General features: G+C 46.3%; 1 protein-coding gene across 2 annotated transcripts in view; it reads left to right on the forward strand.

The window, feature by feature from the left end:
* The window catches only part of IGDCC3 (immunoglobulin superfamily DCC subclass member 3), a 123,499-nt gene that overhangs the window by 18,765 nt on the left and 90,895 nt on the right, over positions 1-13,839 (forward strand). For both annotated transcript variants that reach the window (XM_087941298.1, XM_087941297.1), the window contains exon 2: positions 580-885. In XM_087941298.1, the coding sequence (XP_087797424.1) occupies positions 580-885 (306 nt within the window). The remainder of the gene's footprint in view (positions 1-579; positions 886-13,839) is intronic.

Genomic DNA, 13,839 nt, shown 5'->3' on the forward strand with positions numbered 1-13,839 from the left:
TCAAAGGAAAAAAATATACGAATATCTTTGTTTCTACCTGGAAACCGCTTCTGGCAGTGGTGGGATTCAATTTTTTTTTCCTACTGGTTCTGTGGGCGTGGCTTGGTGGGCGTGGCAGAGGAAGGATACTGTAAGATCTCCAGTCAGAGGTGGTATTTACTGGTTCTCCGAACTGCTCAAAATTTCTGCTACCGGTTCTCCAGAACTGGTCAGAACCTGCTGAATACCACGTCTGGCTTCTGGGCTTTGTGATTGAGGTAGAAACAAAATGAAACTTTGATTTTGGGCTTTACGAATTAGATAGATATAGTGTTAAAGAAATGGCTAGTTTAAACTGCTGAGTAAAAGTAAAAAGTTGTGGTTTGGTGTTATTCCTCTATTCTACTGCACCAAAAGGAGTCGGAAATCAATGCCTTTTCTTTCTCTTTTCCCCTTCTCTTCCACCCTGTTCTCTTCCCCTTTTCCTTCCCTATCTTGCCTTCTTTTTGCTTTTGTATTTTTTTTTTTTTTTTGGATATCATAAATTAATAAAATTGTTATAAGATATAAAAGGACTTCTTTTCTTCTCTTTTATTCCAGATTTCGGCTTCTCCACTGAGCTGGCGTTCACCATAGAGCCCAGCGACCAGATTGCTGTGCAGGAACAGCCATTGGTCTTGGATTGCCAAGTGGAAGGGATTCAACCCATTAGCATCACGTGGCGGAAGAACGGGATGTTGGTGGCGGTGGGCGTGGACCCCGTGACACTGGCCAATGGCTCCCTCTACTTCTCCCACTTCCAGAACCGGAAGGAGGATGGCTTTTCCGACGAAGGAGAATATGGCTGCGTGGCTCGGAATCGCTTCGGTCTGTTGGTGAGCAGGAAAGCTCGGATTCAGGCAGCAAGTAAGTGGCCCTTCCTTCCCAGCCCGAGGGACATATCTATGGCAATGATTCTCAGCTATCCAGGCCAGGTCATGGTTGTCCCAAAGGTGCTTTTTCAGGAGGCAGCTGGACTTTCTTGTTTTTTATTTTGAAGGCGTTTCGCTTCTCATTCCAAGAAGCTTCTTCAGCTGTGGCTGGATGGTGGAAAATGGAAGGATTTATATTCCCTGCAGACAGCTGGTCTTTGAAAGAGGGGTCAAAGAGGCCATCTATGTCAAAACTGAACAGCCCTCTCCCAACAGAGGGTGAAGGATGCGACAACCTCTATCTCCAGTTTATACCACCGTCCTTTCATCAGTTCCAAGGAGACTCCACACCCATTTGCACTACTCAGGTGACCCTGAGGACACAGATAAGTGCTTCAAGGGCCCTCTGAAAGAATGCAAATAACCAGCTGACTGCAAGGAGTATAAATCCTTTCATTACTCACCATCCAGTCAGAGCTGAAGAAGCTTCTCGGATGATAAGCAAAACAACTCCGAAGAAAAACCAGAAAGTCTTCTTGAAAAACACTTTTTCGGACAAATGGACCGACCGTGGATGCATCCTGATGTCCACTTCTGACTGGCAAGGTTTCTAAAGTTTCCAGACCATATACCATTCTAGACAACTGGCTGTCCGATCTCTTCTTAAAAGCCTCCAGTGATGCAAGCTGTTAACTGTTTCACTGTTAGGAAATTTCTCCTTAATTTTAGGTGGCTTCTCTCCTTGATTAGTATCCATCTGTTGCTTCTTGTCCTACACTCGGGTGCTTTGGAGAATAGCTTGACTCCCTCTTCTTCGGGGCAGCCCCTTAGATATCAGAACACAGCTACCCTGTCACCCCTAGTTCTTCTTTTCATTAAATTGGACGTGCCCAATTCCAGCAATTTCATTCCTTCATTCTCCTGTCCCCTAATCATCTTCGTTCCTCTTCTCTGTACTCTTTCTTGAAAACGTCTTTTTTTATATCTGAGTCAAATGGTCTGAACTGGGCTACGTCATCTTGCCATCTGAAGGAGATGCAGAAAAATGCTCAGCTGCGGAACTCAATGTTTCTTTTAAAATCTATCAGTCGGCAAGAGTGCACCCCGATTCTGTACTGTAAGAACATCTCCGCTTCTATAGGGATAGCAAAACAAGTCTCTGATCTTTGTGAGAGCAAAGGGACTTGGAGTGATGTGTGAACAGGGCCTCTGGCAATCCATTCCCAGGACTTGTGTTAGCGTTAAAAGGAGCTTAGCATTTGAAGATAAACGCTGCAGTTTCTCAGGTACCTTCTCGTGCATGATAAAATAGGCAAAAAGGAAGAGAAATGAGAAAGAAAAAAACCAGAAGTGTATTTAGGTCATAGGGTCTGGAGAGCATATAAGTATAGCTGTGAATTTATACATGTATAAAAGAGGCATGCTTCACTAACATTTCTTTTAATCCATCACCACTCTTACTTCTTTGGAAAGCTTAGAACGGCTGAATTAGCTATCGGTCACCCTTCAATCTATGCAAATCCATTGTTAAATCTGTTCTCTGTCATTTCTGCATGGATCTGCATTTTTAAAAAAATCTGCATTAAACGTGCCTCTTAATGTACAATATTCTGTCTCTGTTAAATCTCCATTTATAATGTACTAGTTCTATACATGTGCTTTGCTATGAAACTATGTGATTGGGCTTGGTTTTTGGGGGGAGGAAAATAAGGGGGAAAATTGTGCTTCTGCCTACCAGCATCCATCGGTATTCATCTGGCTAGTGTCCTGTCAGTGTATGAGAGAATTGAGGGATGTTTGGAAACTGAAGCAGTATTTGCTGTGTCAGCAAGAAGGAGACAGCAAGTAGCCTGGGCGTGGTTTAGCTCAACTGTTCTGGACTAAAGCTGGTTGCTGCTGTGAAACTAAAACTAAAACCGAAACTGAAACTCCTCTCCTCTGCTTGTGTTTTGCATTTGGAACAGATTTCTTTTCAGGTGGGGTGGAGGAGTAGAACTCCTTAGCGTCAGAGCCTGTTAATAATAATAATATAGGAAATACTAATGCTCTGATAGTCATTTTGAAAAATCCTTTCTTAGTGAGCACCTAGAAGGTAAGAGGAACATACGTGCCAAATTTCAAGTGCGTAGGCTTTACAGTTCTGGAGATTTTGTGATGATGTGTGAGTGGTATTTTGCTTTTATCTATATAGAAGATACGCTGATTGGGGTTGAGGTTGAGGTTGGAACATGGAGAGGTTTATAAAGCCAGCTGCCAACAAAATAGGGAGATGCAAATCTGCTTGTCAGTTGTGGGGTCAGACCCACAGGTATTCAATCTGACAGCCTCCCAAACCTGAGCCACTGAATGTTTTCTCTCACCCACCCATGTCCTACTACATATTTGTACAAATGTACCGAGGAAGGTGAGAAGTAAACACACACACACACACACACACACACACACACACACACATACAATCCATGTAATTATAATTCACTCTGTGGAATACTTAATTCCCGCAGCACTGTCTTAGGCCTAAGAAATTTACCCGTAGTAGGCTATTATCAGCTTCTTATCTTTTTTCTCATCTCATCTCTTTTTTCTCATCTCCTCATCTTTCCTACTATCTTATCCTATTGGTGTCTATTGATTTATCACTTGTTGTTTATGATTAATGACTGTAACTGTGATTTATGATCGATGACCTATCACTTTGTTGCAATATGAGAGTACACCAAGAGATTATGCACTGGAGACAAATTCCTTGTGTGTCCAATCACACCTGGCTAATAAAGAATGCTATTCTATTCTATTCTATTCTATTCTATTCTATTCCACTCCATTCCGCTCCACTCTTTGTTCTGTCCTGTCCCGTCCCAACCCAACCCAACCCAATCTAACCTAACCCAACCCAACCCAACCCAACCCAACCTAACCTAACCTAACCTAACCTAACCTAACCTGTGAACATCCCCAGTGTCAGGCCCAAAGAATCAGGGTCATAGGTTAAGTTGCAGTTAAGAAGATTTATTCCTCAAGCCTATATACACAAGAATCTGGACAACTAAGGTTCAATACTAAATTGACACCAGATAAGAGTCAATACAATTCATGACGGATTGGATGTAAAGCACTTGTGGGAATGTAAGGCTTCTAGGCTGATGGCTCACTTGACTCCACCTTTCCAGCTCTGCTTGCTCTTCTCCTACTACAAGCAGGGTAGTAACCTCACCATCCCTGCACTTCTCTCTCTGGAGAACTTGATCAAAATCACTTCTTTTTGGAAAACCTTTTCCAAGGCAAGTTCTCTTTCACCCAGCTGAATGAAAACAGATTGGAGGGGTTGGGGGCAGTTTTCGCAGGGTACTCGGATGCGCCCGTTAGCAGTCTGGGGACGGGTTCTCTTCCTCTCCATGGCCTGTTTGTCAAAGAGAGGCAAGTGCCTGAAACTTAAATATTTTTTTTTTAAACAGTTGGGTTGCTGTTGCCTGGGGAGGAGGAAGAGATGGGTGTGTGTGGGGGGGGGGGGTCAGCGTCCCTTGCTTAAATAGCCCCGATTAAGCCTGAAACCTGGGATCTTCCCTTTGGTTCCTCCTCCTTCCCCCCCCCCCCCGCTCCCTCCCCTGCCTTGGCAGGAGCAGATGGCCTCTTGAATGCAGCTCGTAGACGGCACCGTTTCCCCTCTTCCTTTGTTTCCCTCCATTCTTCGGGGCTGAATAGAGCCCCGCCAGGGGAAAGGCAGATTCTGCTCACTGAGCCCAGCCTGGGAGACTATGGACGATGCACCAAAGGACGGGAGGCTCTCAAGAGGACTGAGAAAGAGGCCTCCCCAGGACCTCCGTCCTGAAGTGGAGAGGGGAAATTCCCCAGAACACACACACGCACACACACACACACACATACCGAGTATGTCCTTTCATTCAATTGTACCCTCCTCCCCACCTCCCTGCCCCCCCTTTTCATTTTTCCTGCATAGAAAAGGTATACAGGGAGGGGATGGTCTCTCTCTCTCTCTCGTCCTGCTCTTTCCCATGGCATTGATTGCTTCGGTCACTCTGGGGAGGGGATGTGGTGGGGGGGGGGTCACACAGGAAGGTTGCAATGTAAACCAGATGTAGGTAGTTTTCTCTCCCGTCCTCCTGCTTCTCCCATCCGGGAAGGCGCAAACCGTAGGTTTGGCTGTTTATTATTTCAGGCAATGCCCCCTCCCCATCGGGCTGCGAGTAAGGAGGACCTGAGTAAGAAACCAGGCTAGAAAACGGAAGGGAGGGAGGAATGATGCGCATCTAGGAATGCTGTTGATTTAGTTCAGAACCAAAGATGCTTCCCCTCCCCGCCACAAAAGGCAACTGGACTTTCTTTGGGTTTATCTCTGGAAACGTTTCTCTTCTCACCCGAGGAGCTTCTTCAGGACTGAAGGTGCTTCTTGGATGAGAAGCAAAACGTTTTCAAAGAAGAAAACTGTTCTGACCCGCGCTCTTTTCCAATAAATCAAACACAATCCAAAAGGAACAGAAACCTTGTAATGCTTTTACGAAATAATTAGCTGTGATAAGCACAAGCCTTGCCAAACTGAGCAAGACTTGCCAAAAGATAACAGACAAGAAATAATTTGCAAAATAAGAATCTTCAAATACAAACTCAGGATACGGGAATGTCCACGAGGCTGGAGTTTCAAAACGTCTTTGCCTTCTGCAAAGTACATTCGTTTCACAGCTGGCTTTTATCTTCTTGAAGGAGGGGCCATGACCTTGCAGCCTTACTCCCGAGTCGCCCGTGCTGTTGTAAGTGCTCTTTCCTGCAAGCAATCCTGCGTGCATGCGCACTTGGCACAGGCTCCTCGGGAACCTCTTCATCACTGCTGCCAGCTCCCACAATCTCTGAAGGCAGCAGTCCACTCCCTGATGGTCCTGGACCCTCATCTGAGTCCTCGCTCTCCTCAGCCATCCACACCCGCTGCCAGCTAACCACAACAAAAACTCAAGAAAGTCCAGTTGCCTTTTTTGGGGGGGGGGGAACACCTTTGAGACAACCAGGACCTGGATGATGGAGACTCTCCGTAGAGATTTGGTTCAGAAGATTTGCTGAAAAGTTCCTGACTTGTGGAAAGAAAAAGAGATAAAATGTCAGGAATCTTTTCATAATTTGGAAGCAACACAGAAAAAAAGTGTTCTGTCGTGGGCTCCAAGTCAACCTCAGACAGTAGCAGGAAGTTTTTAAAGAGTTTCTTCCAGGAAATGTAATAGATTAGACTAACAGAGTTGGAAAGGACCTTGGAGGTCTTCTAGTCCAACCCCACATCCAAGCAAGAGACCCTACACCATTTCTGACAAATGGCAGTCCAATCTCTTCTTGAAAGTTTTAAGTGTAGTGCTTGAATAGTTTTGCTTGAATAGTTTCCTAGGGAGTCTTCAACGCAGAGTTAGAGTTTTGTGCTTCTGGAAAGCAGAAATATGCCTGTCAATTTCCTGGTCCAAAGTCCCTCCCCTGCCTTGTTCGGTTCCATTCTGTTGTGTTTTGTTCTGAAGTTAAAATAATGAAATAAGGTGCTGTCCTAGCAAAGCACAAACCCCTAGCAGGCCTGGACTTTCTGAGTCTATGTACAGTAGACCCCTGGGCATGTTCAACCAAGTCGAGATGTGGATTGCACACATAAAGGAGGAAAAACTTCATTAGACTTTTGTGACTGCCCTCTTGATTTATATGCCCATACTCCAAAGACATCCCAGCTAGAGTATTCATGCGAGCCTAATCCCTTGAATATTCAGAAATTACCAACAGGAAGAGGTTCCTGGTGAACCATGGCATTTTGCAGCCACATTTTGAGAGTTAATGATCCTCATCATAACTTGCGTTTTCTGGTGAGACCAGCTACTTTTCCAGAGCTTAAGCCAGATGAGAAAAAGAGCAGTTAAACAGGGAAAGGACAGCTAATTCGACTGGTTTAAGTACCGGATTAGAAACTGAGAGACCGTGATTCTAGTTGCAGATCCGAAGGCCAGCTGGGTGACTTTCGACCAGTCCGTCTCTCTAAGTCCTAAGAAGAAGAAGAAGAAGGGGTGGGCAAATCATTTCTAAGTTAATCTAGTCAAGAAGAATGTGTGGACTTGTACAGGCTATCATCAGGAAGGAAGATCAAAAATAACACACACACACACACCACCCTGTGAAAAAATCCCCCCCCAACCAGTAACAGCTCAAAACATCTTTCCCAGTTTCCCAACCTGGATGCCACATTCTAACATCTGTGCAGATTCCTTGAAAGGCTGAGGCTTCATCCTGTGGATCCAGGTAGCCACCTAGAAACTGAGTCACGGGTAGTGTTCTGACCAAAGCTTCCTGGGGCCATAATTAAGCACACGCTTAGTCCAAACAACCCTTGTTTTATTTCAGTGCTGGGAATTATTTTCATTTCCAGCCCATAATAAGTCCAGACAAACTCTCGAGATAAGCACCCACCTTTCTCTCCTTTGAATTGCTGCCAACAACTAAAGTGCCACATCAACTGTAAAAAAACCAACCGATGTACAAAGTCCACACAGAGCTTCGAGGTTTAATCCAAACAGAGTGAACGACTTTGCTTCCTGCAAAGGTTTCTCTACCTTTGTACTTCCTTTATACCTTAGGGGAGGGGAAATCATCTCCAAGCCTTACTCCCGAGTCGCCCCTTTTGTCTCAGCTGCTCTTGCCTTCTGGCAGCTCTGTGCACACGCACACTGGGAACAGGCTCCCCTTGTTCCTCGGCCTCACTGCTGCCAGACTCTGGAGGCTCCGGAGGCAACACCCCACTCCCAGATGGTCCTGGCCCCATCTCTGCATCGGATGCAGGACTGAGTGCTCTCCAGACTCCTGGACTGGTCCCCGTTCTTCCCCAGTGTCCGATTCTGCTGCCGTCTTCACAGGCTGCCGGCGAACCACAACAGGTAGCATTTCCCAGAGGATGGTGGCAGGAGTAGCTGACAGTGAGTTGAAGTGTAGTTGGGTACCCACCTGATAATAGCTGGTAGCATCTGCACTGGATTGAAAGGCAGGTTCAAGGAAATGGGTAAACCCTTGCTGTGCAATGCAGGAGCTCCATTTAAAAACAGAACATTTTTCTATCCTCGCCTTTTTGCTATATATTTGCTATTATCCAAGCCAGTTGTCCCTCACCTTCTTTTCTGGCTAAGGGGTGGACTTGGCTTTAGGATGGCATTTAGGATGGGATTAGGATAAAAAAATGGGTAGAGGCAGGGCAAAATCCTTTGCATGAACTGTATAGTCCGTGAAATTATTAAGACATTTAATGTGAAAGGTCCTTCAGGTTGAGTTCAGCTTTTGGTGATCTACAGGTAGATAAATGAGAATATTTGGGTATTAGTATCTGACAGAGATCCAGCCAGTATGGATGATGGTATAGGTGCTCTTAGGCATGGTAGCCAGCTGGGTGATAGGGAGGGAGAAAGGGAAGAGGTGTAGAAGGGAAGAGCAAGAGAGGGAGGGAGGGAAGGAAGGAAGGAAGGAAGGAAGGAGGGAGGGAGGGAGGGAGGGAGGGAGGGAGGGAAGGAAGGAAGGAGGGAGGGAGGGAGGGAAGGAAGGAAGGAAGGAAGGAAAGAAGGAAGGAAGAAAGTATGGAAGGTAGGGAGGGTGAGGGTTTTTAGAGGTTCTAATTTCTTTTACTTTTATGTCACCCAGAGTCACTTTCTAGGGGAGATGAAAGGCATATAATTTATTATTATAATTTAATAACTACAATTAAAAGGTACATCTGACCCAGAATTCACTTCAAATTGGAATCCATTCCTATTTTAAAAAGTCATACCACGTCCAAAATCTGCTCTTCCCTATGTATAAAGCTTAATATTACAGGGTATTCAAGACAAAATAGGTAACGGGGCTCATCGGGGCAGTCATAAATGTTTGGCACATCTGGAGAGCACCCATTTTTTGCGAGACTCGACCTACAAAGTCCACCGAGAGAACTTTTTCATGGTCCTGCAACCCCGAACTGGAATCTTCCTTTATCTGTTCCTCTGGACCATGTTTGGGAAGGGTGGGAGGGAAGAATATTTTATTCCCGCCGTGCTTGTAGACGCTAAAAGGCACACAGCAAATTTTGAGGGGGGAAACCGTCAACCTTCAAGGGCACATAATTTCTACCAGGTCTGGCCTCCCGCCAGCAACAATAAATCCCTTGGTGTTGGGATAACAGACCAAGCACACTTTCCGAGGCTCCCTGGCATAATTACCGGAGGCTTTTTTTTATGGCAGCCTTTTTCTCTTGCAAATGCCAGCCCACTTGCCAAAGTCAATCTTTCTCTCCCCCCTCTCCTCGCCCCAACATAATAATTGTGAGGGATGGAGGGGGGGAGATAGAGGGGGGGGAGGACAGATAAGTTGCCTGCAGTTTCTTTACAGAAAAACATGAGTGACGTTTTGACAAGCTGGTGTTTTGACATGGCAGGTACTTTCCTGAAAATGTAAAACCCTTCATTTGAATCCCATTTTCAATGGGCCCTGAATAGAAGGGTGACTTTTAAAACAGGACTTACCCCCCCCCCCAAATTCCCAGCTATTGAGCAGGGGAGGGCGGGGGTCACAGAATTAATTCTCAGCTACCCTCCCTCAGCCTGAGATTCCCAGGACACTCTTCCCTCCTCATCTGGGAGCCTTGTATGCTCCATTGAAAAGCTGCAGTTTTCTGACCGTCATGTCCAAAAGGCAGTTGACGAAACTCCTTGTTAATCCCCAAAGTTTAATTTTTTTAAAAAAAAAAAAAGGGAAAGAAAAAGCAGGGGGGAAAAGCCTCCTTCGTTTGGGTCTGAAATTGCCTTTCGAAATAAAATATTTTGCAAGAATGCAACCGTGGTTTGTACCTCGTCGCGGCTGCGGTCACGGCTACCATTTGCATTTTGCAAAATTTGGCTTAGTTGTATTTCGAGTCCTTCAGAAAATCCGTCATCTTGTCTGTAGAGATTCTCAGTCATCCAGGTCATAGGGGGTGTTTTTTTTTCCAAGGGGCAACAGGACTTTCTTGTTTTTTTCTGTTAAAGACGTTTTGCTTCTTCATCCAATCTCCAGTTTTAACTGCCACCATCCCCACCCAGCTTCCAGAGGCAAACTTTTCCACCAATTAATTGTTCTCCTTAGTTCTAGGTTGCTTCTCTTTTTAATGACCATCCACCCCTTACTTGTTATCCTGCCCTGTGGAGACTAAGTTCACCCCTTCTTCTCAGCGACAGCCCCTCGAGTATTGAAAGGCGGCTATCATATCACTCTTAGTTCTGAGAATTGAAGCCCACAAATTCTGGAAAATGAAGTCCACCCATCTTAAAGTTTGAGGGACACTGCTGTGGATGGTTCCTGTTACAGGAGTTGAGTAACAAAACTTCTCAGACAGTGGTGGGATTCAAATTTTTTTACTACCAGTTCTGTGGGCGTGGCCTGTTGGGTGTGGCAGGGGAAGGTTACTAAAAAATCCCCATTCCCTCCCCAACCCACTAACCTGCTTTCCGGCTCTATTCTCCTGTGCAGGGCAACAAAAGAAGACCCAGCCAATCAGCTGGGACTCAATGGGAGGCAAAGAATAGATGTGGGCGGGGCCAGTCAGAGCGGCATTGGCCGGTTCTCCGAACTACTCAAAATTTCCGCTACCGGTTCTCCACAACTGGTCAGAACCTGCCGAATACCACCTCTGATCTCAGATTAACCATCTTGGGTCCACTTGCCATGATTTAACCTTTTTAGATACTTTTGGCCCGGAGGATCGAGTTTTCATTGACAATATTGCGATACATTTTGGGGAGAACCATATGCAGTCGGGGTGGCACGAGTTAGAAAGCGGAAGCAGTATGCTCCATCCCATAGTTTCTATCAGGTTGCCTTAATAGGAAAAAAAAAAACACCTAATCTCTCCCTGGTATAGCCAACAAAACAAGGAGAGCCTGTGTCTTAGAGGTTAATATATCTACCTAATATGCAAGCAACCTGGGTTCGAATCCCTGAAGGGTATGACTAGCTGATGAGAAGTTGAAATAGATCTATACTAGTCTCCCTTTATTTCTTTGTAGGTAAATATAAATTCAGCGCAAGAGTTTAGTACATTCCAGTGACTCTCTGCTTAACTATTTTTTTTTAATATTGACTGATTCAGTTACTTGGATGAGCAATAAAACACCTCAGAATAACAAACTTGGGTCTAGCTGCCATGATTTAACCCAACAACGGTATTCTCAAAGCTTCCAGCTTTGGCTTATTCTCCCTTTTTAGGTGTCTAATGTGTGAAATAGAGCTCCTGAGTGGGTTTATGGTTGAGAGTGAATAGGAGGTGTCCCTGGAAAAGGAGGCGATTCACTCCACTGAGAAGTGTGTTGTGCGAACTTAGGCAGTGTGTCCGTCTACCCTTCTTGCCAATTATCCTCGTCTCATCCACCTTCACATATGGCTTCACACATCGCCTTTTGTTCTTTAGAGTTATCTCCTCTGACTCTCGCAGGGATCGCCTCAGCCATGATGAAAACCCAGCCAACCACATCTGAAAAGAGCATCTCCTTTCTTCCCCCCTCCTTCCACCCCCACAAATCCCCTTCTCCTCCCCCCCAAAACCGGTACCCCTGGAAACCTGCTGAAGAGGAGGACCCTTCCAGTTTTATGATGTAGATGAGCCTCAATTCCTCTCCCCCCCGCCCCCCCTTTAAAATCCAAGGCTGGGAAAAGGAAAGCAGCAGATTCACAAAGCTTTGGAGGGCTTTTTGGACAAGAGGGGGATTTGCAATTTTAAACCAGGAAAGGCTCAAGACGAGATCACTGTAATTTTAGGAATGAGGAAAGGGGGGTGGGGGGGGAAAGGGCCCTTTTCCTCCCCGATGAGCTGCTTTGTGGGGGGGGGTGAGTGGGGGTCCGGATGTTTCAGACCACCCTGCCCTGTGCAAATAAATGAGCTGGTCCATAAATGGTCCATAATTACAAGGCTGCCTTTTAAGGATTCCTCTAGGGAGTTTCTGAGTAATGGGGTCATGCAAGGTCAGCAGAGAGCACCAGAGAATAAATCTGAAAGCACTAAGTCTCCCCCTCCCCTGTTAGAGTTTAGGGCATAAAAGGTTTATTTGTAGAAGGGCAGCTTGGGAGAGACACCTCCGCCACCACTCCACCCCCCGGACACGCAAGTCGAGAGAATAAATAGCCAGAGATCAGCCACGCAGCTTGTTGAAACCCTCCGCCTGCGGAGAAAGAACGCGGTACAGGCAGGGGTCGGCGGCAAAAAATTTAAGCAGTAGGTTCTCTACCCAGTTGCTGGGTGGGCGTGGCCATGTTGGGCGTGGCCGTGTCAGCCCTCCCGCACCACCGCGGGGTGTTTGTGTGTCATTTTCGCCCTCCGGAGGCTCCGGAGGCTCTCTGGAAGCTGGAAATGGGCCCATTTCTGGCTTTCCTGAAATTCCTGGAGGCCCGTATTTCACCCTCCCCGATCCTCCCTGCATGCCCTGCGCTTCCCTGCATCCATAATGGACCACGAGGGGACTCCTGGAAGGGGAGGAGCCAGCCAGGTGTGGGATTTGGGGGTTGCTCCCAACTGCACAGAACCTTAGCTAGGGGCTCTCTTGAACCCCTGCGAACCCCCAGCAGCCCAGCCCTGGGGACAGGGGATCCTCATCTTACAACCACAAAACAGCCCTAAACCTTTTGTTGCTAAGCGAGACCTCCGGGAAATGAATCTTTGCCCCGTTTTAGGACTTCCCATAGTGGAGTTGTTATGTTAGCAACGCCGTTGGGGAATGCCTCCCCATTGGCTTGGCTTGCCCGAAGGCCACAGGAGGGGAATCGCACGACACTGCGACCATCATAAATACGAGTCGGTTGCCAAGTGTGGGGATTTTGATCACATGACCGCGGGGAGGCTGCAACGGGTTGTAAGTGGGAACAAAGGTCCTGAGTTATTTTTTTTTCAAGTGCCGTTGTAGTTTTGAACAGTCACTAAATGAACGGTTGAAACTCAAGGAATATCTCTACATGAAGAACAGGTCTCCCAGCCCAGCAAGGGGCTAGAAGAAAGTAAGGCCAGACTTAGAATATTGCATCCAGTTTTGATCACCACACTATAAAAAAGATGTGGAGACTCTAGATAGAGTGCAGAGAAGAGCAACCAGGATTATTAGGGGACTGGAGGCTAAAACATACAATGAACAATGAACAGTTGCAGGAACTGGGCATGGCTAGTCTAGTGAAGAAAAGGACCAGGGGAGACAGGATAGTAGCATTGCAATACTTGAGGGGCTGCCACAGAGAGGAAGGGGGTCAAGCTATTTTCCAAGGCACCCAAAGGCCAGACAAGGAATAATGGATGGAAACTGAACAAGGAGAGATTCAACCTGGAAATAAGGAGAAATTTTCTGACAGTGAGAACAATCAATCTATGGAACATAAGTTGCCTTTGAAAGTTGCAGGAGCTTCATCACTAGAAGCTTTCATGAAGAGACTGGACTGCCATCTGTCAGAAATGGTGTAGGGTCTCCTGCTTGGGCAGGGGGTTTGGCTAGATGACCTACAAGGTCATTTCCAACACTGTTAATCTAATAAAAAACCCAAGATGATCAGGGGACTGGAGACTCAAGCATACAATGAATGGTTGCAGGAACTGGGCATAGCTAGTCTCGTGAAGGGAAGGACCAGGGGAGACATGATAGCCATCTTCCAATATTTGAGGGGCTGCCACAGAGAGGAGGAAGGGGTCAAGCTGTTCTCCAAGGCCAGACAAGGAACAATGGATGGAAACTGAACAAGGAGAGATTCAACCTGGAAATAAGGAGAAATTTTCTGACAGTGAGAACAATCAATCTATGGAACATAAGTTGCCTTTGAAAGTTGCAGGAGCTTCATCACTAGAAGCTTTCACGAAGAGACTGGAGTGCTCTCTGTTAGAAATGGTGTACGGCCTCTTGCTTGGGCAGGGAGTGGACTAGAAGATCTCCAAGCAGGGATGGGTTTCTACCGG

This window comes from Pseudonaja textilis, chromosome 13, assembly GCF_049901715.1.
Source record: "Pseudonaja textilis isolate UNSWEBS1 chromosome 13, rPseTex1.2, whole genome shotgun sequence".
In the NCBI taxonomy this organism is placed as follows: Eukaryota; Metazoa; Chordata; class Lepidosauria; order Squamata; family Elapidae; genus Pseudonaja; species Pseudonaja textilis.